The 24,202-nt window shown below is 42.4% G+C and overlaps 1 protein-coding gene across 1 annotated transcript in view; it reads right to left on the bottom strand.

Moving 5' to 3' along the window:
* Positions 1-24,202, bottom strand: part of CPAMD8 (C3 and PZP like alpha-2-macroglobulin domain containing 8) — a 160,537-nt gene that overhangs the window by 93,271 nt on the left and 43,064 nt on the right. Inside the window, exons 12-19 of the mRNA XM_027845395.1 lie at positions 23,813-23,983; positions 22,544-22,672; positions 16,020-16,209; positions 14,530-14,702; positions 14,277-14,426; positions 12,437-12,601; positions 11,082-11,224; positions 9,166-9,228 (exon numbers count right to left, since the gene is read on the bottom strand). Coding sequence (XP_027701196.1) covers positions 9,166-9,228; positions 11,082-11,224; positions 12,437-12,601; positions 14,277-14,426; positions 14,530-14,702; positions 16,020-16,209; positions 22,544-22,672; positions 23,813-23,983 — 1,184 coding nt within the window. The remainder of the gene's footprint in view (positions 1-9,165; positions 9,229-11,081; positions 11,225-12,436; positions 12,602-14,276; positions 14,427-14,529; positions 14,703-16,019; positions 16,210-22,543; positions 22,673-23,812; positions 23,984-24,202) is intronic.

The following is a 24,202-nucleotide window of genomic DNA, read 5'->3' as shown; positions in this document are numbered from 1 at the left end:
CCCTGACATACCATCGGCAGACGCTATTCCAAGAACAGACACGGAGCAGATGTTACTGCAAAACTAGATGCTTAATGGCTGATACCGCTGAATTAACACTTAACAGCAGATGCTGCCACTAGAAATAACACTGATGACAATATTATTCTTGAAATATATTTTTACAGCAGATGACAGTGGGAAAATACACACTTAATGCAGGCAACGTTACAAGAACACACACTTAGGCACCGTTACTGCAAAAACAAACACAGCTGATATAATTGCTATCACTGAAATATGCATTTATGATGATAGCCTTTCTAAAATGATCACATACGGCAGATGTTATTAGAAAAATACATACTTAGGGCAAAGACCATCACTGAAATTTACTTATGACAGACCCATTCTTGAACATTTAAAGTATAGTTTGTCTATCAATCCATCTATCAATCAATCATATATATTTATGGCTGATACCACTGCTGAAATATACACTGATAGCAGAAACCAACACAGATTTATTGCCTTAGTAACAGATGTTGCTACTGAAATGCATCCTTATGCCTGTTACTATCATCACCACTGATAGAGATAAACCTTCTAGGAGATTCTCTAAGATTCAAGATAAATGGTGACCAGGAGATCATAGAGTTGGAAACACTGCTACTCATGCTTCAGTCCTCTTTAGAATGAAAGCTTTAAAGATGTGTATTCCCTGGTAATAGAAGCTTTAAGATAAAAGAGGAAAAATTTGAAAGCTGGTTATCGATGAAGGAGAGCAGAGAAGTCTTTGTCTAGGTTGATAGTTGTAGACACCACCATGCTTCAATGAGAAAGGAAAAGACTGAACCCATTTCCTGCCCTTTTAATGACAATTTCATTTTCTTGAAAACGCTTTCTAGAAATCAAGATCCATCCATGAGGTCATTGCCATATACTGGTTTCCCCATAGGAACACAAAGATTTGGATGTAGAAGCTCACAGCTTCTTGTCTATGGCAGAAGAGCAACTCGTTTCTAAAATTCTATTACTTGGTATGCCAGCTCTATCATTTTGTCACACAATAGGATGATGATTCCTTCTTTAACACCAAACTTGAGGTCTTTCAGGGATCTACTGTGAAGTCTATAAAAGCATAGAAGTACCAAGTGATCAGATAGGAAGTGAGCCAAAGACCCCAGCCTCTGCCTCTGCTTTAATCAACACTCACTGTCTTTCCCCGTCTGTCCTTCTGATTGCAAACAAATATGCCTATTTCCCTTCACAACATCTGTCACATACATCCCTTCTCTCTCTCTGACACTTCATCACCTTACCCCTGGACTATTGCAATAACAGCCTTCTGGTTGGTCTCCCTGCCTCATCTGTCCCCCCTCCAGTCCTTCTTTCACTCAGCTGTCAAACTGATCTTCCTAAAGTGCAAGTTTGACCTAGTCACCCTCCCCCCCATACACACACACATTCAATAAACTCCAGTATGTTGTCTACAGGTAATCAAAGTGCCTTTTGCCTCCAGAATCGAATATAAAAAAATGCTTTGCCTTTTAAACCCCTCCATGATCTGGTCTCTTTCTGTCTTTCCAGTTTTCTTACTCCTTATGTGATATAGTGACACCAGCCCCCTTGCTCTTCCTCACACAGGTCACTCAACTCATAAATCTAAGCATTTTTACCAGTTGTTTCCCATGCCTCGAATTCTCCCTATCATTTGTACCTCCTGCCTTCCCTGGCTTCTTTCACATCTAAAATCCCACATTCTACAGGGAGTTTTTCCTGATCCCCTCTAATTCTAGTGTCTTCCCTCTGTTGATTCTCTCTAGTTTATCCTGTACATAGTTTATTTATACATAGTTATTCACATGTTGTCTCCCCCATCAGACTGTGAGCTCTTTGAGAGCAGAAGATCTTTTGTCTTTCCTTGTATCTACAGTGCCCAGCACTGGTAGGCACTTAATAAACGTTTATTAATTGACTGACTCTAGGACTTGAATTCCTCACTTACTAGATTTGGAGCATTTTGCCGCATTCTTCTTACCAAAGCAGTCTAGCACCTGTGAGCAGATCCTGCCTCACAGGCATGACATGCATAGATCCCAGCAAGATGAGCCTAAAATGTCAAATCCTGACGCCAGCAACAGTCTGAAGATCTTAACTACATAGTGGCCTCCAGTCCAGTAAAATCATTAAATAAAAACTCTATAAATATCAACTGGTAGCCAAATGTCCCTCTGCCTCTTTCCCCCTTCTCTTCAATCCCAATGTCTGGCTGGATTCATTTTCCAAGTTCTTCCATTTTTTTAAAACCTGCATTTTATGTATTCATTTCATATTTTAACGCATGCTTATAAACTGAAGCTGGTACCTGAAAATAAGGGATTCAAGTTAAGGCCAAGCCCCATCCTCTTCAAACTTGGTCAGAAGCCAAACTGTTTTTGCCGAACAATTTGTGGCTACAGATGCTCTTTCCCCTGAGATTTCAGCCCATAACCAGCATTAATGTATTATTTTCACACATGAGGGCACTCATTCTTCTAGGCAAGAAGCCAAAATACACACGTACTTCCAGTCACTGAGCACTCAGCAATGTGAGATTCTACACTGATCTGGAGGTTGGCGTCCTACTTTTGTTGCATTTAAGGATCATATAATGTTATTACATATGGTCAATAAAGCCCAAATTCTTCCTTTTTGTCAAGAGCTTTAATCAGGCTGAAACTAGATTTATAATAAGATGAAGAGGGTAAAAATGTGCATTTAACTCTTCCTTCGGTTGGAATCAGAACCACAAAAGAACAGAGAACATCAGAACAAGGGGAGTCCTTAGAACATAATACATTAGAACTGAAAGGAACCTTAAATAGAACCTGGTTTGATGTTTTATTCTCTATGTGGCAAAACCAAGGCCTAAGGAAGCAAGGTGAATTGCCCAAGGGTACAGAACTTCTTAGTGGCAGGATTCACCATTTCAGGGCCACTTTTTCCATTACCCTTTGTTTCTCTGGTTATTCCAAAAGCAACAAAGGGCTAAAAAAAAAGAAAAGAAAAGAAAGAAAGAAACAAAAACCCAGCTGCACAAACACATGAGGGAGGAGCTAAAGTTTAGGTGGGGTGGGGAACCTGTGGCCTGGAGGCCACATGTGGCCCTCTAGGTCCTCAAGTGCAGCCCTTTGACTGAATCCAAACTTCGCAGAACAAATCTCCTCATAATAAAAAGATTTGTTCTATAAAACTTGGACTCAGTCAAAAGGCCGAACCCAAGGACCTAGGGGGCCACGTGGACCCAAGGCAGCAGGTTCTCTACCCTCTGAACTAAGAAAGAAAGAAGTCTGGACTGCAAACTCTCCATGTCAAGAGTGTATCATGGCAGCCAACCAAGGCTCCTAAGATTGCAGACTAGGGCGGTACAGACCTAGTGTCTGCAACAATACAGATGGCGGTACCTTTGTCAGACAACAGCTAGAGCCCTTCTGGGAATCACACGTCAGGAAGACCATTCATGAACCTGCATACACCTAGAGATCAATGCCCAGAATGGCAGAAAGGCTAGCAGCCTGCCATCAAAGGATCAATCGGAGAAACTGTGTGATACTTGTTAGCTGCATGACTGTGAGCAAGTTACTTAACCTCTTTCAGCTTCAGTTTCCTTATCTGTAAAATGGGGATAATAATAATAATTATATTATTATACTACTATTGTTATATATATATAATTAGTTATATATATATAATATAGTTATATAATATATAGTTATATATAAACTAATTATTTCATAGGATTAGTGTGAGGTAAGCACTCTTATAAATCTTAAAAGTACCATAAAATTGAAATTATTTATTATTATGTTTATTAATAAGCACAACCATCATTAACATAATCATTGGTCATAACAATTTAAAGTTAATTATAAAAGTAAATAATAATAACCATAGTAACAAAAGTAAAATGGACTCCTTCAGGACAAAGTGGTAAGTTCTCAATCATTGATGGCTATATTCCATCACAAGCTAGATGAGAACTTGTAGGCTGTGTACAGAAGATTTCTCGGTCAGGTACAAGCTGAATTAGATCCCCTCCAAGATCCCCTCCAGCTCTGAAGTTGTGAGAAAAAGAGAGGAGCTTGTCCATTGTGTTTGAGCGTACCAATATCCCTAAACAGGCAGAATATTCAGTGGCAAATCCCTATTTTGTACTAGGAACTCTGGAAAATATCCTTCTCTAAGGTCAAACCATCAGCAGGCCCAGCTGATATCACAAGAAAAAGGAAAAAATGTCTTGTAAATTCAACTTTATTTTAAAAATTGTTAGCTCTGACCTTGAAGTATCTACAACTGCTAAAACAGGCTCAGTGTATACTCTACTATGTATTTGTCCTAGGGCCAAGGTGTAGTATACAAAAGAGATTCTAGGCAGGGAAGATAGGGGAAGAATGGGTTAAAGGGAGGAATATTTCAACTAATACTAGGGGAACACTTCCTAACAGTCATGGCTGATCACAAGTTGGATGGGCTGACTGAAAAGAGAGTGAGCTCCCTTTCACTGCAGGTTATTAAATTAAAGAAGGGTTCTAAGATCAGAATCAGAATTTTGAGAGTTGGAAAGGACTTCAACTGCATAGTTCAACTCATATGAGAAAGGAATATGTCACAGGTAGAACATATTCTACCTGACAAGTCATTCATCTAGCCTCTGAAGATCTAAGGAACTGGGGACCATTTCAGAGATTCGGGTGTGGGTGTGGACATAGAGAGTGTCCCAAAAGCCTTAATGCAGCATTAAGCTATTCAAGTTTTACTAATTTTGGTATTATTAGTATTTAGTATTATTAGTATATCTTAGTATTATGAGTATTAGTATTTAGTATTACTAGTATAAACTATTAAATATTTAATAGCTTAAAACTCCACAAAAACTTTTAGGACACCCTGTATATACATACTCACACCCATACTCATACTGCCATACAGGGATGATATATCAGGTATTCATCTCCCCTTGAGATCACTTCCAGTCTGCCTTGGGGTTCTATAATTTCTTATTGAAATATCCTTCCCTATGCCCACTTTCCTATAGACATCCTGGATTCAATTTGTGCTACATAAAGAAATAATTATAGAACCATAAATTATTTTTATCTACATCTGATCTTCAGGCACTTTATTCAGGAAAGATTTATATTTGATTCTTAAAAAGGAATGAATAAATCCATCTATTAACAAGATTCCACTAAAATGCAATGCACACATTTCACCTCATACTGCCCTCCAAACATCTGATGAAATGTCAGCCCACCACTGCTCCATTTGCTGTCTGAATTTCTCTTCTATAAAGACTCACTGAGAGACTTTTATCTTAGGGTAGAATAAGTAAAGAGCAGATGAACTGCTAAATGCTTTTATATGGCAAGAGAATTTCTGGCTTAGGTTTCTCGCAGCCACCATGATAAGAGAGAGAGGATGATGGGAAAGAAACCCTGCCTCAGGCTTCTCGCCATAGGAGGAGGCCACTGCCCCCGCTCTATGCTGAGTTTCCTGATATTGTTCCTGAAAGCTCCCAGGTCAGAACACCTGCAGATCAAGGCTGGGAAAGAAGCTGCTGCTCCTGCTTTGAAAAGCTGGCAGGTGTCCTTACCTTTCCCCTTCTGTTATTTGTTTCCAGGTGATGTCATGATGTGCAAGTGAATTGGATTTAAGTGAGGCAGGGCTGTGCAAGTCACCAGCCTCACTCTCTCCTCTGGAGCCATCTGGGTCCAGTGGGAAGACATACATCAGGATGACTGGAGATGGCCCAGGATGCTGTGGTGGACCTGTTTGTTTGAGGCAACACCCATTCAGTGATTAAGGCTAAGTAAGAATGGCCTCTTTTACCTAGTCAAAAACAAACAAAGAAAAAAAAAAACCAATCTGGGAGGTGAAGACCCTCAGGGTTTCTGGCCAAAACAGAAACAAATGCTATTTACACTCACTCTGAGCTGTTAGAGCCCAAACAAGGCCAAGATCTCCCACTGCATCTGGGGCCATCTCCAGTCATCCTGATCTGTGTCTTACCACTGGAACCAGATGGCTCCAGAGGAGAGAGTGAGATTGGTGACTACGAACAGCCCTGCCTCACTTAAATCCAATCCACTGACAAGTCATGACATCACCTTCCTGATGTCATGGTCCTCTTCAAGAATGAAGGACAAATGGGGCAGCTAGGTGGTGCAGTGGATAGAGCACCGGCCCTGAAGTCAGGAGGACCTGAGTTCAAATCCGGCCTCAGACCCAACACTTGACACGTACTTAGCTGTGTGACCTTGGGCAAGTCACTTAACTCCAACTGCCTCACTTAAAAAAAAAAAGAATGAAGGACAAACAACAACCTGCGAGAAGTAGTTGCCACACCTGAGACCCAAATGGCTGGTTCCAATTGGGCAACACAGTTCTTTCCTTCCTTCCTTCCTTCCCTCTCTTCTGCCCTCGTTCTCTCCCTTCCTCCTCTCCCTCTGTCCACAGAGGGAAGCATACCCTTACCTGCAGGTGCTCTGTCCAAAGGAATATAAATTTTGATTGCTGAAATATGCTTCACAATATGACTTGGGAATTATGGACTAGATTTCTTTTTTAAGGACCATGCCTTAAACCCAAATCACTCTGGTGCTCATTGATTGCCCAACAATAGGTCCCAGCCCCAGCCTCATTTGGTCATTGTTTGGAATATGCATACCCTTATTTTCTTCTCCAACTTTCTGTAAAATTCCATTTTTCTATGCTGCTTTTGTATTCACACTCTGGGCCCTCTGAAGTTTGGTGGGGATTTTTGTTTTGTTTTGTTTTGTTTTGTTTTCCATACTGATGAGTCTGTGCTCTGAGCATAAATAAAATCTACAGACAATTATCTCTGTGTCATTTGTTGATTTGGTGATTGAGAACAGTACCTAATTGATAGAACCTTCCATCATTTTTATCCCATTTGTAATCTGTTTTGCTTAAACAAACAAACAAATTTGCAACTAGATATTCCATCTGGCTCTTGGCATATGTGAAGCGAGCGTTTCTGGGGTGAAAGTCCAGGCAGTTAGCTGACTAGGCTGTAGATACACACACAGCTAGAACAGAGTCTACTCTCAAGAAGCTTATTACCTAACAAAGAACAGAAAGGATAAGAGAGCAAAGGGGTGTTTTATTCACATAAATGCTGACTTGTGCCCCAAGCACAGGAAACCCCCTTGTCCATTAGGGGCTTCAGATAGTCATCACACAAAGACTGAAAGAATTCTAGAACCTTAGAGAAGGAAGGGGCTTCAGAGAGCATTGGGTCTGATCCTAGCTGAAGCAGGAGTCTCTTCTCCAAAAACATCTCCCAAAAGTGGACATCCAGTCCCTGCTTGAACAGCTCCAGGCACAGAGAACTCACTAACTTTTGAGCTCATTCCACTTCAAATAGTTTTGATGCTGAAATCTGCCTCCCAATAACTTCCTTCCGTTGCTTTTCTGAAGGACAAGTCTGCTCCCTTTTTCTTCAGATATTTGGAAACAGTGATCTTGACCCCCACCATGGGTCTCTCTCCTTCATCCTCTCCAGATTCCACTACTGACTCTTCAGACTTTCTCTACCATGCCCTCAGTTACCTTTTATGTGTTTTCTCCTCCCATTAGAAGGTAATCTCCTTGAGGACAGGGTTGTTAAGGCAGTTAGGTCAGGGCAGAAGCTAGAGTTTTGGACCTATAGTCAGGAAGACCTGAGTTTAAACTCTACCTCAGATACTTTGTAGCTGCATGACCCTGGGTGAGTCACTTAACTTTTCTAGACCTTAGTCTCCTCATCTCTGAAATGGTGGTAATAATAACCCCTACTTCCCAGGGTTATTGGGAGGATCAAAATAAAAAATATATATGCATATACACATATATATACACACATACATATGTGTGTATGTATATGTATGTATATACACAGACACACACACACACATAAACTTTGCAAAGTTAAAAGGGCTGTATAAATGTAGCCATCATTATGAGAGGCAGCCTAGCATAGTAGATAGAGTTCTGGGCTTGGAATCAGGAAGACCTGAGTCCCTATTCTGCCTCAGACACTTACTAGCTGTGTGACCCTGGGAGAGTCATTTACCCTCTGATTGCCTCAGTTTCATCAACTGTAAAATAAGGCTAATAACCACCTACTTTGCAGGGTTGTCATGAGGATAAAAAGTGCTTAGCACATAGCAAGCGCTATATGAATTTTCCTTCCTTTCCCTTTTAGCTTGTATTAGTATATCCAGGCTTAGCATGATACCTGGCACATAACACCTGCTTAATAACTGTTTATCAATGACTTAATTGGCCATGTATGCTTTTCTCCAGCATCCCCAGTTTCCTCGACTAAGGACCAAGAATAAAGTTCTTTCACTGTCAGAAGGAAGATGACCTAGGGGCAGATGGAGCACTGGCCCTAGAGTCAGGAGACCTGAGTTCAAATCTGGCCTCAGATAGCTGACACGTACTAGCTGTGTGACCCTAGGCAAGTCACTTAACCCCAATTGCCTCACCAAAAAAAAAAAAAAAAAAAAAAAGGATATGACCTAAACAGTTTTTAAATAGGAGAGAGGCCAGAGAAGATGAAGACATGCCTGGTTTTAAATAGGGTAGAGACTGGATCCTCTCAATCAGAAGCTGATATAGGAGAGCTGGAGGGTACAGGCCATAGTTTGCCAACCCCTCATCTCTATCAATCATCTTCATTCTCCTTCACTTCAAACATGACTAAAACAAAATGGGGGGGGGAAGAGATTCCAGCCAAAGTGTGGAGATCCCCAAAGTAGAGAGTAAATACAGGGGTGGGTCTAGTTAATAGTTTGTGGAATTTTAATCATCTTAATCAACGTGTTATGAAAACCAAATAAGGGAGGTAACCCCAAGAGAGAATTTTAAGAATCATGAAGGTTTTGTTCACTGTATATTATAAAGAGCTCTAGAAATATGAAGTATTATTATTATTATATTTCACTGATAGGCTTCAGAAGGCTACATGAGTTTTCTTAGGACAAATGTGGATTCTAAGCTGTACTTCATATTTCTAAAGGTAAGAAAACTGCTAACAAAAAATATATCCATTTAATTCTGGTTTTCAAGTAAATGAAGAGGGTCATATATTCTCACAAATGCTTTTTTATTAAACAAGGAAGGAATAAGTCTGAGTACCTGATATTTAGACAATGCCACATCCATGTTTCGGGGAAGAAAGTTCTTTTTCTCTTCTCAGCTCTATCAAGAGAAGAAAAGAAACAAAAGGGAAAAGTTACAAGGAAATGGCTTACATAGGCTTCTGGACTGGGCCAGGTTGGCCAGGTACCCAAGTGACGACAAGAGGAAAATGGTAGGGCTGAAGTAACAATGGGCCCAATCGGCACAAAGCTTGCCCTATGATGACATATACAGCTTTTCACTAAATGTAGTTCTTTTCATATTCTATCAGATAAACATCAAACACAGAAACCAAAAATTGAGTATGACTATAATGTTCAAAAGAAGCTATGTTCATTTTCTTTACGTTCAATTAAATTTTGTTCAACATTTGTAAAGTACCTACTAAGTGCAAAGCCTTGAGCTGGGGTACTGCTACAAAGATAAAAAAATGAGCCTATATCAGATTGCGCACCTTCTTGGGGAGGGAGAGAAAAATTTAAAACTCAAAAGCTTATGGAAGTGATTGTTGATAAATCAAAATAAATTAATAAAAAAAGATAAAAAAAGACACTATCTCTTCTCCTAAGAAGCTTCCTAAAGAGACAAGACATAAATACAGACAATTAAAAATAAGGTAGAGCGTAAAAGAGACAAAGGAGGAATCCTGACAAAACGTTCAGAGGTTCTGCCTAGCTTTGACACTCTGAGTTCTAAGGTCCTCTTCAGTTATGACATTCTGAATAGAAAATCTGAGGAAGAAGAGGATTTTTCAAAAAATCTTCCTTCATGGTTTTTTTTTTAAATTTTTACTGAGTTTTTTTGTTTGTTTGGTTTTGGTCTTCTGAGTTTTTTGTTTTTTTTTTACATCTCCTTCTTGGGGGCAGGTAGGTGGCGCAGTGGATAGAGCACTGGCCCTGGAGTCAGGAGGACCCGAGTTCGAATTTGGCTTCAGACACATAACATTGACTACCTGTGTGACTCTGGGCAAGTCGCTTAACCTCAACTGCCTCACAAAAAAAAAAAAAATCTTCTTACTGATCCCCAGCTTTTCTGGTTCCAGAGCATCTTGGTACACATTTTATTTGACATTCTCTCCACACTAAAGAGATCTGGAATTTATAGATTCTGTATTGTGACAACTTCTCATCTTCAGAAGCTATTTGTCTTAGGATGACAGAATCCTAGAACCTCAGAGCTCATCACCTCGTGCCTGGATCACTGCAATAGCTGCTGATAGGTCTGCCTGTCTCAAGTCTCTCCCCACTCCAACCCACCCCCCATTCAGCAGCTAAAGTGCAGGTCCAATATTGTCTCCCCCCACCCTCCTCCACTTAATAAATGCCAATGGCTCCCTATTTCCTCCAGAATCAACATAAAATGCTCTGTTTGGCATTCAAAACCTTCCATAATCTTGCTCCCTCCTACATTTCCAGTGTCCTTAGACCTTACTACCCACCCAACATGTACTCTTTGATCCAACGATACCGGCCTCCTGGCTGCTCCTGAAACATGACACCCACCTCTTAGCTCCAGACATTCTCTCTGGCTGTCCATCACGCCTGGAATGCTCTCCCTTCTCTTCTCTGACTACTGACCTCCCTGGCTTCCTTTAAGTCCCAACTAAAACCCCACCTTCTTCAGGAAGCCTTCCTAATCCTTCTTAATTCTACTCTCTTCCCTCTGTTGATTATTTCCTATTTATCCTGTATATGGCTTGCCACATAATAGGAGTTTAATAAATGTTTACTGAATGAATGAATGAATGAATGAAAGGTAGCACAAATGTAAGAAAGCACATTTGCTCAGAATTTCATCTTCCTCCACATCACCTACATTCTTACTTGTTAAGGCCCTGACCTAGAGACCTGGCTCAGCTGCAAGCTGGCACATTAAGGTAGTGTTGGCTAACAGCTTCCTGAGTCCCACATTACCTGGGTATGATCTTTGAGTGTGCTGTGCTGCCCAGTGTCCCTGTGTGTGGCTGAAAGGCTGGCACAGCCTCATCTGTGTACATGTCCCCATCCTGTCGGTGGTTCAAGCTGACCAAATCAGTCATGACCACCAGCCCAGTGTCCTAGGTAAAGGGAAACAACCAAAACAGCTTCATCATTTTGGTGACTGCATTGTCCTCTGAACGGCTGACAAGTATATAACCCCAGACGCTTCTGTCTTCACACCAGCACGTGTTAGTGCTGCACAACAAGATTAAACATTTTCATATTTGATTCGTTCTAGGATCCAAATGGGGGCACAGACAAACGAGAACTGACACATTTGGGGGAATAATTAAATTGTTCATTTAGAAACTTAATAAGCAGATTGTGGCTTGCCAATCCCAAAGAGCAAAAGAACACACTATAAACCTGACAAGATTTAATCTTTTCTTGAAAGCCTTTTACTGTCACCACCGATGCTAGGAAAAACACTGAGCCTGAAGTTAGAAGACATGAGTTCGAGTTCCAGCTTCATCACTCATTAGACATGTGACTTTTGACATGTCACAATCACTTCTAGCCTCAGTTTCCTTATCTATAAAATAGGGAGAGTAATATTTGTACTACCTCCCTTACAGGTTTTGTTTGGGATCAGATGAGATAACAGTTGGGAATATACATGCCTATATTAACTCATTTTCAGGAATTGAGCTCTTCTGAAAACATCAGCAAAACAAAAAAAAAAAAATAAGGCCCAGATTCTATTCAGTCCAATGAACATTTGCTGGTGGGAGCTGCCATGCAAAGGCATAATAGAACCTCTGGAGATTTCTGAGCGAGGAGATGACATGGCCAGATCACCAGATCCAGGCCTGGGGATACCAGTGAATGAAGAAAGAGGCACTGGACATGAGGAGGGAAAACCTGCCACAGTTCCAAGTGGTAGTGAGGGACTCTGGTGGGCTGGGAGCAGTAATGACAGAAAAGGGGAGATGTGGGTGGGGCTAGGAAAGAAGACTGAACCCTTTCACCAAAAGCATTGTCCTTACAGCCCTGTGAGATGGGTAGGACAAGTAGTATTACGCCTATTTTATGGATGAGGAAGAGAGGCCCAGAGAGGAGAAAATGACTTGTCTAAGTTCATGTCAGAAACAGAACCCAGGCCCTGGGCTTCTGACTGTAAGTCCAGTGTTTTTTCTACTAGCCTACATTCACCAAAAAGTTAGCCAAATTTCCAGCTCCCAGTTTTTCCTTTGCTCCATGTTGCTTGGCGCAGTTAATATCTTAGCTCGATACATTTCAGAAAGGCCTTTGGAAGAAGTTGGAGGGGCGCTAACGACAGTATTGCTTACAGTAAATGCAAATCGTGCGTCTTTTGCAATGTCCCAGTGCCACGGGAAAACAGAGGAGCGGCGACGGCGTCTATGAGAAGACATTCCTGGCCACCAGAAATGCCCATCTTCCTTGGGCGTCCCAAAGGTATCAGAAACATCATATTCTGTTAATTCTTGGAAAACCTGTATGCAACCAGGAAGAAGGAGGAAGAGAAGAGAAAAGGAAGGTGAGAGAGGCAAGAAAGAAAAGAGGACAGGATCATGGGATGCTACTTTTGACAATTATTTGGAATTATTCAAAAATACTTTTGACATATTCAGTTCAATTACAAGACACGTATCACACATCTCTTCTGTGCAAGGCACAATGCGAGGCCCTGGCGATAGGAAGACAGAAATGACACGGTCCCCTCCCTCAAGGAGATTACACTAGGTGGGAAGAATAGCAAGTTCACAGATAAGTAACAATAAAGTAATCTGAGGAAAGAGAGAGGATTAAGGGGGAGGGTCAGGATCTATCTTGTGTAGGAGGAGGTGGCATTTTAAAAAAAAAACTGCGCTTTGGAGGCAGTTAAGATGAGGACAGAGGCCATCCCCAGTGCCAAAGCACCTGTTGTAACTGTGATAGCTAAGTGTCCCAGTGTCTCACTGAGGTGAGGTGAGGGCCTTGGAGCTTTGGCAGGGTCTTCTAAATTGGAAAGGGTTCAGAAATAAATTGTGTCAGTAATATTACTACCAGCCTAGCAAAGTGCAGAGAGACTCACCATTAGGGTGGGGGTAGGGTTGACCACCAGAGTATGATTTTTTTCTTACCCATGGCAATTCAAAGACCATCAACTATGTTACAGAAGGGTTGGCACAAATGTTAGTAGAGTGAGTACTCACAATGACAAAATCACTATTCCTTGTAACACTGAGGTAAGTAATTCATGGAATCCACTCACGGAGGCAGAGCAGGGCTGCAATCTGCGTCAGTGGAGAGATGGTCCACGTCTGATAGGGAGCTACAGATCTTTTCAAGTATTAAAGTTTTAGAAGCTTGTACTAAGTGTTAGGGAGGATAACTTTCAAAAAAGGTTACAATATAGTTGGGGAGATAAAACACATCTGCATATGGATAAGATGAGAAAGCTAGATAATAACACAGTTAATTAGGAATATGGCAGCTAGGTGGTGCAGTGGATAGAGCACTGGGCCTGGAGTCAGGAAGACTCAACCTCATGAATTCAAATCTGGCCTCAGACTCTTACTAGCTGTGTGGCCCTGGGTAAGTCACTTAACCCTCTTTGCCTCAGTTTCCTCATCTGTAAAATGAGCTGGAGAGGGAAATGGCAAACCACTCCAGTATCTTTGCCAAGAAAACTCCAAATGGAGCCATGGAGAGTCAGACATAACTGAAAAATGACTGAACAGCAACAATAACAAAATTGGGAATATGACATGTGCTAAATGAGTGGTACAGTCAGTGAATGTTAGAATAGACAATGGAACATAGAACTCCCTTTGGGGTAGATGGTCAGGAGACGTGGCTTAAAAGAGGTAGATTTTAAGTTGGCCCTTAGAGGCTAGAAATGATTCTGATCAGTAAAGAAAAGAGAGAGAGCATTCCTGCGGGGGATACAATCTGAGCAAAAGTAGAAGAGAAAATGTAAAATCTGCTCTGACCAATTTGGGTGAAATATTGGGTTCTGAGAGTGGAGTAACAGAATAGGCTGAAAAGGAAGGGTGGAGCCAGACTATGAAGTGCTTTCAAAGCCACAGTGTTGGCTGATGATGAAGACAGTGGTTGGTGTTGACTGTGATGAATATTAGTAACTGAACTTTGGCAGCCTTCAGCTTTAGGCCCCTCCCTCCTTACCTGGGCAGGTGTCAGCTGAAATCCTGTCTTGAGGAGATAGATACTCTTATCGACGGTTCCAATACAGACACAGCTTCCTTGAGCACCTCGGACCTTCACGTCAACAACATCTCCAGGTCTTGTCTCATTGGAGGAATATGTCACTGAAACCTGAGCACAGATACTTCCCACTCACAGCTAGCAGGAAACCCCAGCCCCACGCCAAGCGAACTCCACTCCTTCTGTCTTCCTTCCCACTCTTAGGTCGCCCTACCTGGTTTTCAAATGAGGCTTGGACTGCCAACTGCAGACTGTCTGTGACTCCTTCCCCATTCTCCCGTATGTAGTATGCCAACAGGCGGCTGAGAGGAGCCATGCTGGGAGTGACTCTAAGATGTAGGTATGTCACACACACCTCAACTTCAGCACCTGGGGTCTCTGGAGAAGCTGAGCAAGACACATTATTTTGCTAAAAATTTAAATGATTAAATTCCAAACTTGGTCAGAAAACTTGAAGGTATTAAAACAACGTGGACGCAAAAAAGAAATCCCCTAACCCTTAATGCCAACTCTAGTACTAACATCTTCTAGATGTTTGATAACAACCTTGAGAAAATACACTTTCCTATTTGAACTCAAAGCTCCTTTTCCCTTCTCCAGGGTCGGGTAATTCCATTCCTCCTGAGATACACTTGAAGTGCTTCTGAGCTAAAATATACCAACAACACCCAAACTCCCCTTCACCACTCTCCCTGGACTTCTAGGAGCCCTCTAGCTGTTTGGAAGGCTCTGAGACTTGAATCATGATGCTTGATTAGGAAAATGCTAGCTCTGATTACTGGTTTCTCCACATCACCTTTTTAGTTGTGGATTCTAGCAAAAGGGGAAAAAAACACATATGCTATAGATAAGATGTCCTTGTAGTACCAACTCTGATATAAGTGCTTCACCTGCTCCAGGTAACACTCATGACATCATCATTCTCCCTCTGACTCCACTGATATCCTTCTGTGAACACCCTACCCATTTTTCAAGGCCCAGCTCAAAGTTTACCTTCTCCAGCAAGCCTTTACAGGCCCCCAAAAGGCAAAGGATCTCTACCTCACTTAGGCTATAGCATATAGTAAGGGTAGAAGAAACTTTGGACTTAGAGTCAAAAAATCCTGGCTCCATCATTTACTGGATAATTCACTTTGTCTTTCTGGTTCTCAGTTTACCCCTCTATAAAACAGGGATGATAATACATGTCCCACCTACCTCACAGGGTTGTATAGGGAAGAAAGTATTTTTGTCAGTCTTCCCTCACAGGAAAGAGTCCTTCATGCCCTACAGAACTGGAAGTTATTCTTCACATGGCCAAAATCTAACTGGTGCCATATTTGTCTATATATGTGGCTTATCTCTTCCTAGAATATAAGCCCCGTAAAGGCAGGTACCATGCTTCATTTATGTGCTTAGCTTTTCGTGAGCCTAGTATAGCATTCAGCTTAATAATACTATTATGGGGAAAGGGAATGGTATGAGCAAAGCTTAGAGAGTGGACACTTAGGGACTGGTGTGACCACCTGGCTTATATTTATGTTAGAGAATATTAGTAATTTCTTTAAAAAGTTAGGTTGGGCCCAGACTGTGCATGGTCTTGACTGCTTAACTATGGATTGTGGACTTTTTCTTGGTGGTACTGGGGAGCCACTGATGGTGTCTGACAAGGGGAGGGCTATGAACAGAGTAAGGTTTTAATTGCTCCATTGTGACCGTACTCACCTGTTCCTGGGAGGTGGGTTACATTGCTGGTCTGGTCTGAGGGAGGTACATCTCTCTTGCTTCTTTGCCGTGTGACATTGGCAGGCTGCAGGCCTGACTGCACAATGTTGCCTCGTGATGCAACTTCATAATATAAAGTAAAATCACAAGGACAGGTGGACTTTACAGGAAAACGGACTTCATCCCCCACCTTAGGGAAGAGACAGCAGCTGAGAGGGAACCTGAGTTACGCTAAACAGAAACAGATGATACGAACACACGGAGATGTCAATGACCCTGAGCCCTCCCAAGTCCCCAGACAAAACAACACAATGTCGAGATGTCCAGAGGTGGGCAGAGATGCCCTCCGCTCTCTGTCTTAGAATATCTGTTTGCTCTGCCGTGATGGAGCCCAGCACATGAAGGAATGCAGCAGTGGGGCACCATCACAGATGAGGTCCTGCAGCTTTCAGATGGGACTCAGATCTGAGAGTCCCCACATGTCCTATGTGACAACCCCACCGCCCTCTTCCCTGCTCAGACCACATCTGGAGCACTGTGTTCTGCTCACTCTGGAAGCCACATCTGAAGGGGGACCTTGATCATCCAGACCATATCCAGAGGACAGAGACCAGAGTGAAGAAAATGGGATGTTTAGACTAGAGGGTTAGGTGGGCCAGGTTCACTGGCTTCAAATATCTGACAAGCCACCATATGGTAAAGGGAAAGGACTTGTTTTGCATGGCCTAGGTGGGCAGGACAAGGGGCTTCAGGGAGACAGACTTCATCCTTCAATTTAAGGGAGAACTTCCTAACCATCAGATAGATGGGTGGCAAAAGGAGGTTGCCCTCCTGCCAGAAACACTGCAGAAAAGATGCCTGCCTCAGGTAGGGGCTGGGCCTGATGCCCTCTGTGGTTACCTCCAATGCTAACATCACTCAAGCTGCTCCGTTCAGCTTGGCTGCTGAAAGACCCTTCCCCAAGCAGCCTGCCGGGCATCATGTCAGCAAGGTCTGCCTTTGGCTGCCTAGGGTCTTCCCTGTGCTTTATGAAGATTACTCACCCAGGCCCAGGGCAGGAAGGAGTCACAGGGGCAGAGACACATAGCAGGAAGGGCCTTCAAAGACTACGCCAATCCCCTCATGTTAGAGATAAGGTTACTGGGGCCCATGGAGGAGGTTGAGGGACTTGCCCAAGGTCACACAGGTCTTATGGACCAGCAGGCCTAGATTCAAGGCCTCGTCCAGTCATTTATTTACTAGCTATGTTTCCCTGGACAAATCATTGATCTAATAACTAGCACTCATGTCACAGCTACTCTGTGCTGGTCACTGTGAGAGGTATTTTGCAAATGTTATCTCATTTGACTCTCACAAAACCCTGGGAGGTGGGTGCTATTATTATCCCCATTTCACTGCTGAGGAAACTGAGGCAAATAGCGGTTAAATTACTTGCCCAGAGTCACAGTTAGGGAGTGTCTGAGGCTGGATTTGAGATCAGTCTTCCTGACTCCGGGCCCAGATTCTATCCACGGTGCTACCATCAGCCTCATATGATCTCTCTGTTCCTCTTCTCTCCAATGAGCACAACAATTCTGGTCTTATCTCACCGGACAGTTCTAGGGATTAGAAAAGGTGCTGTCCACCCCATCACTTTCATTGACCCCTCGGCTCTTTCCTTTCCCTTGGAATCTGTCTGAGTCAGAGGTTTGGGAACCCTAACAGTCAGAAGTTGCTAAAGTGTAAGGAAACACTAGGAATAACTGCTTTTCCTGGCCAGAGAGGAAAGCTGGTGCCCTTCTCAGAGCTGTGACAACGGCAGCAGCTGCTTTCTTACTCCCCTACAGCTCAACTCTTCCACCTCCCTTAGTGTATAACACAAATGAGACGATGTGTTCAATCACAAATGATTATTAATTTGTTATTACCTACTACGTGCAAGTGGCTATGCTAGGTGTTATTTGTTTAAGTGTTACGTAAATGTCAGCTATTGATTTTATTATTAAGAAATCTGACTGATGATTTCAGAAAAGCCTGGAAAGACTTAAAGGAACTGATGCAAAATGAAGTGAGCAGAACCAGAACAGTGTACACAGTAACAGCAATACTGTATGATGATCAATTGTGAATGATTTACGTCTTCTCAGCAATACAATGATCCAAGACAATCCCAAAAGATTCATGATGAAAAATGCTATCTGCCTCCCGAGGAAGAACTGATAGAGTCTCAATACAGCCTGAAACATACTATTTTTCCTTCCTTTTTCTTCCACAAAATGACACAAAATATGGAAACATATTTTATATGACTACACATTATAACCTCTATCAGATTACTTACCATCTCAGGGAGGTGTGGAAGAAAGGAAAGGAGGGAAGAATTTGGAACTCAAATTTTTTTTAAATGAATGTTAAAAATTGTTTTTTACATGTAACTGGGGAAAAATAATTATTAAAAAATAAAAAATAAATCTGAGCTGCTAAGATCTTCTACTTTGAACCATAGAAATAAAAGTAAATATTATTAAATTATAGGATGATAGATTTATTTTAAAAAAATTAAAGTTTTAGTGATACCTTTGTTTTTATACCTTTTACATCATAAGTATTTCCAGCTCACTCCTTCACCTTCCTTACCCAGTTCCAAGTGAGCCTTTTCTTGTAACAAAAAATATATATACATATATAAGAAAAGAAAAACACCTTGATGTAGCAACCATGTCTAACATCACAGGCAACATTCCACACCCACAGTCTTCTCCTCCCCACTTCTTGAAGGAACAGAGTGGGGTCTATTTTCTCATCTTTTCTCTAGGACCACGACTACATATTACAATCACATTTGGCTAAAATTAAATTAAAGAGTTTTAAGAGTTGGAAGAACCTTTAGAGGTCATCTAATCCACCACTCAAAACAAAATGGGTGCCTATTATTTAGAGAATGACTAAACTGAGTGTGGCTCATGAATGTAGTGGAACATTATTGCGCTGAACTAAATGACAAATATGACTGCTTAAGAAAAACCGGGGAATACTCATATAAACTGAAACAGAGGGAAAAGAGCAGAACCAGGGGGACAATTAACACAAAGGCCAAAGGACTGAGGAAGCAAGTCTGAATGACTTCAGAGCTCCAATTAAAGCAGGGCCTTTGGTCACACTTTTTCAGAAGAACAACAATGATGCCTGCCAGCCTTCCATCTCTTGGCAGAGAAGTAGGGGCCTGCAGGTACAGAATGAGGCTTGCTCTTTCAGCTATGGCCAATGCGTTGGTTTGTTTTATTTGTTATAAGGGAGGGCTTCTTCTTTTTGTAGGAGTTAGGGTAGTGATGGGGACAAAATGTTTTTTAAAGAAAGAAAAGTATATCAGCCAATGGCAGTTCAAGCTCAGCACTGGTGACAGTGAGTATCTCTCACTGTTAGAAGTTTGTCTTCCTATTAAGACAAATCTGTGATCCTATAACTCTAGAGCCACATAAAAGAAACCTACTCCCTGCTCCTCACGATGGCCCAAGAGAAGCAAGGGAAGGAAATAGAAGAGAGGATCCTAACACAAGAACTTCCTAGCCCTTAAGAGTTCTAGTCTAGGAGAAAGGATACTTAGGTTCTAGGTTTGTCTCATCCATTAACCAGCTATGCAGACCCGGACAAATCACAAACCTTGTGGACTTCCATTTTCTTACCTGTAGAATGAAGGGTATTGGAAAAGATGACCTCAGAGGGCCCTTCCAGCTCTGACATTAACTCAAATTGTAATCATTAATACAGTTGGGACACATGATCCTAAATCCCAAGGAAGTCATGTAATAAATGTGTTACATCCTAGAGTTCATAAAATGACAACCTCAAAACTGGCCTAAGCACTCATCTACACCCTAAGAATTTCAGATTGGAAAAGAGAACATTTTTACTCGTCTGGAAACACGATTAAAAATTCATCATGTGAATAATTCATAGGACAGTGCCTGCTAACACACTAATAAAGCTTCTGGATGAAATGATGGAATTGTTTATGCAAAAGTCTTTGGCTAATTGGAACATGCAGCAACGGGAGCCGAAGAGCCTCTGTTCCCACAGTTGCAAAAAAGGCCTTTTCCAGCTTTCCCACAGTGGAATTGGTTTAAATCAGAGCATAATAAGAACAATGTGTCCAGATTAGCTGTGCAGAATCCCATTTGTGTTTCCTTCCCAAGGAAGTCCTGTAAAATATGAACTACCCCTTCAATTCATGTAAAATTCAGTAGCTACAAAACCTCAACTAGACTGAACTGACCCTCACCTTGAGATGAGCAGCCTCACATCTGGGCTCTGGCTTCTGTGACTGTGGAGCATCATTCTCAAGATACTGACAGGTGCCATTTGTAGAGATTCAAAGTCTATAGCAATTGGTTATCACTAACAAGCAATACCTTGGCTAGAACCCAGGGAGAACCTTGAGCACAGGCTGGCTGTGAGGCCACCGACAAGGAACGCAGCCTGGAAAACAATGGAACTTTGCCCCCCTGCCTGACTCACGCATAGGAGTGCCCAATGTCAATGTGAAATTGTTACAGAGGCAGCATGGGATGTCAGGGGTTAGAACTGGGGGGGGGGCGGTGTGTGGGGTCATCCAGGGGTGGGGAAAGAATATTCCACAGGAAGTTCTACTCCAAGCTCTGAAACTGGACTTGCTCTGACAGGTCCCTTCCCTTCTCTGGGCCTCAGTTTCCTCAATTACAAAATTAGGGGGTTAGATTGGATAATCTCTAAAATTTCAACATGCTACCACACAAAAAATCCTGGATTTAGATGGGTTCAAATCCTGACTTTGCCTCTTGTTACCTGGGGGACCTTAATAAATCATTTAAGTTCTTTGGGGCTCAGTTTCCTCATATGTAAAATCATAGAGTTGAACCAGATGATCTTTAAAGTCCCATAGGCTCTAAATATATGTTCCTGATCCATCTAGTTCCAAAGTTCCTAAAGCAGTTGAGAGATATTGTATTTGGAGACAGAAAATTGGTTAGGTTCATCTTATAGCTCTCACACTTCTTAACCACGTGGATTAAACCCCCTGGAGCCTCAGACTCATTCCCTGTAAAACAAGGACAGTAAGAACTAACTCAGGACTTTGTGAAGATTAGATGAGATGACAGATGGGAAAACACTTTGTGACCATGAAATACTTGTAAAGGGGAGCTGCTCTTCACTGGGTGATGGAGAGGAGTCATTTTCTGTGGACAGGCTAATGACACTTTTCTACAAAGCCAGGGCAGGTCTAAGCAGAGCTCCCAAGAAACAAGACACAAACTCAAAACTCAGCTCTTGCCTTGGCTTTCCTGCAACGCTGGGAAAGGATTCTCTGTCTTCAGCACAGAGATTCACTGTCTGTCACCAGGATTAAAGAGTTGTGATGACAGAGTTCTCCACTATCATCCTCTGCCAGTGTCTGACAGTGTGATGGGAAGACGGCCAAGCGAGTGGAGCGACCATTCTGGAAGGTGTGTCCTACCAACCCAGAAAAGGTCCAAGTATGAAGCCAGCACTGGACTGTTAGCCAAGGACCAGCTTAGCCAAGGGCAGAGAAGTCCTTTACTCGAAGGCCGGCCACAGGGGGATGGCTTGACGGCCAGCCATCCTGATGGCCACGGTGACTCTTCAAAGGCTGGATCAGCCCTTGCAGTGGAGGGAAGAGCCAATCCAATAAAATTACAGTGCTTTTAAAGTAGCATGGAGTCACAGAATCTGAAAACTGGAAAGGCCATGAAGTCCATCCTGTACTTAACAAGAGGTACACACATACATCCATGCAATCTCCTGAAGACATGTGGTGTTTGGTAACGCACTACTTTGTGGGGCAGCCCATTCTCCTTTGTGTAGGTAGCTCTAATCATCAGGGAGTTTTTCTTTGCACCGATGTAAAATCTGCCTTTGCGCTGCTCCTGGTTTTGTCTGCCAAGCAGAACAAGGTTAATCCCCCCTCCACAGGACAGCCCTGCAGAGAGCTGAACACAGAATATGGCTCCCACTAAGTTTCCTCTTCTCCAAGCTAAACATTCTCCATTCCTTTAAACCAGTGGTCAGCAAACTACCAAATATAAGAACCATTCTTAGCCCACAAGTGGGACAAAAACGGTGGGCTGGATCTGGCCCCATAGGTCATAGTTTGCCAACCCCTGTATCACACGGTCTCTGGCTTTCTCCTGATCTGGTTGACCTTCCCCCACTCGCCCGTAAACTACTTGTCGAGGTCCTTCCTAAAATGTGGCACCCAGAACTGAGCGCAGAGAGGGTTTGACTCTCACCTCCTTCGGGCTGGGCCCTGTGGTTCTCTGAGACACTTCAGTTTTCTTGGCTGCAACATCACACTGCTGACGTATAGTGAGTTTGCACTCCACCAAAGGCCCCATGTCATTCAAGTAACCTTAGCACAGGCCTCAGTGAGGATGTCTCCTTTCTATCCTTGTACAGCTGATTTTTTAAACCCCCAAACTAGACATTATATTTGTCCCTGTTAAATTTTATCCTATTAGATGCATCATTCTAGAGTGCAAGGCAATCCTTACCTGAAAGGATGAGTCAGGAGCCTGGAGCTGTAGGTAGCATTTACTTGGGGAGTACCAGCTGCTAATAGATAAATAGTTGGGTAGGTATTGGTTCCCAGCAGGTTTTCCATCAATTGCTAACACTTTTGTCTGAAGAAAGAACACATTTGAATGTTATGCACGTGTTTTTCAGTCATTCTCCTGCCTCTGTTCCTGTGATCTTGCTGGTATTCCAACTTCCAGCTCAATGGCAAAAGACTTGGCTTGGGGCTGGTTCACTCAGCATTCTCCTTCTCTGACAGACTCACACACTCACAGTCACTTCCCACTCACCACCAATTATGCTCACATCTAGACTTGGGTCCTTTGGCGTCTCCCTGAACACTGTCCTTTCCTGTGTGGAGATGGCTTCAGAATTGTTCATCTAATATCTACACCTGCCAGTGCTTCATAAACACCCCACCACCTCCCAAAATGCTCACTGGGACTCAGGGTCCACATCTTTTCAGTCCTGGAATACATCTCCATGCATCCAACAGGGAACACATTCGAGGATCTGACTCAGATGATCTTCCTCCTCTGTTTACTCTGAACATGGAACCAGCTCTGTGGGCAGACACATGGACATGCTTCCTGCCTTCAACTTATTCCTCAGTACTGAATACCCACTGAGCACACAACTGGATGGTCATTCCAAATGTGTTGGAACAGTCATGTGAATTCCATCTGTCTCACACACATACCTTACTCAATAATCACTCCATCTCAAACATACCCAAGGGCCCAGCTCCCTATGTCTGTGACAGAGGAGATACTCCATTTGATAAATATGATTTTTTGGGTCTGGACTTGTGGTTTCATTGGTATAGAGAACTTCTGGGGAGGAACTCTTAACAGTGACAAAGTAGAGAGACCCTTGGACCTGAAGTCAGGAAGGCCTGAGTTCAAATTCAGCCTCAGACACTTCCTAGCTGTGTGACCCTGAGCAAGTCGCTTAAACTCTGTCTACTTCAGTTTCCTCATCTGTAAACTGGGGATAATAACAGCACCGCCCTCCCAGGGTTGTTGTGAGGATCAAATGAGACAATATTTGTAAAGTACTTAGCACAGTACCTAGCACACAGTAGGCATTTAAAAAATGCTTGTTTCCTTCCTTCCTATGATACACACCTGCACACTATACACATACATAAATAACAGAGTCAAAGTTGTTCTCCAACATATATGCCAAGTTCCCCTTTAACACAGAAGTCCCCTTATGCTTATGCCTAAATGATAAGGTTTACTCACCTCTAGCCAAACATACTGGGCAGTGGGAGGGATTGTGGGGATTTCAAAATCCACTACACCTCCTTGAGAAAGTAATTCACTGGTGTAAACATTGTCCTTTGGAGTCAACTCAGCTTTGATGCGGACCAACACTCCATTGGCTGGGGTGCCATCAGGGTAAGATGCTTCTACCTGGACAGCATTTAAACAACAGAACATTTAGGAATGTATGTTTTTAAAAATAATTTATAATTACACACTTGATGATTCAAGAATAAGCAGTTAACCACACTAGAATATGGACTAATGAGACAGTGTTTTACGGGCAATAGTTTGGGAACTAATCCTCCCAAATTACTACTGTACGTACCCTTTGGCCAAATGATACCACTATGCGGCATATATGCTAAA

Source organism: Vombatus ursinus, unplaced genomic scaffold (genome assembly GCF_900497805.2).
Source record: "Vombatus ursinus unplaced genomic scaffold, bare-nosed wombat genome assembly UNPS02014961.1, whole genome shotgun sequence".
Lineage (NCBI taxonomy): Eukaryota > Metazoa > Chordata > Mammalia > Diprotodontia > Vombatidae > Vombatus > Vombatus ursinus.
This window is presented reverse-complemented; position numbering and strand designations above follow the sequence as displayed.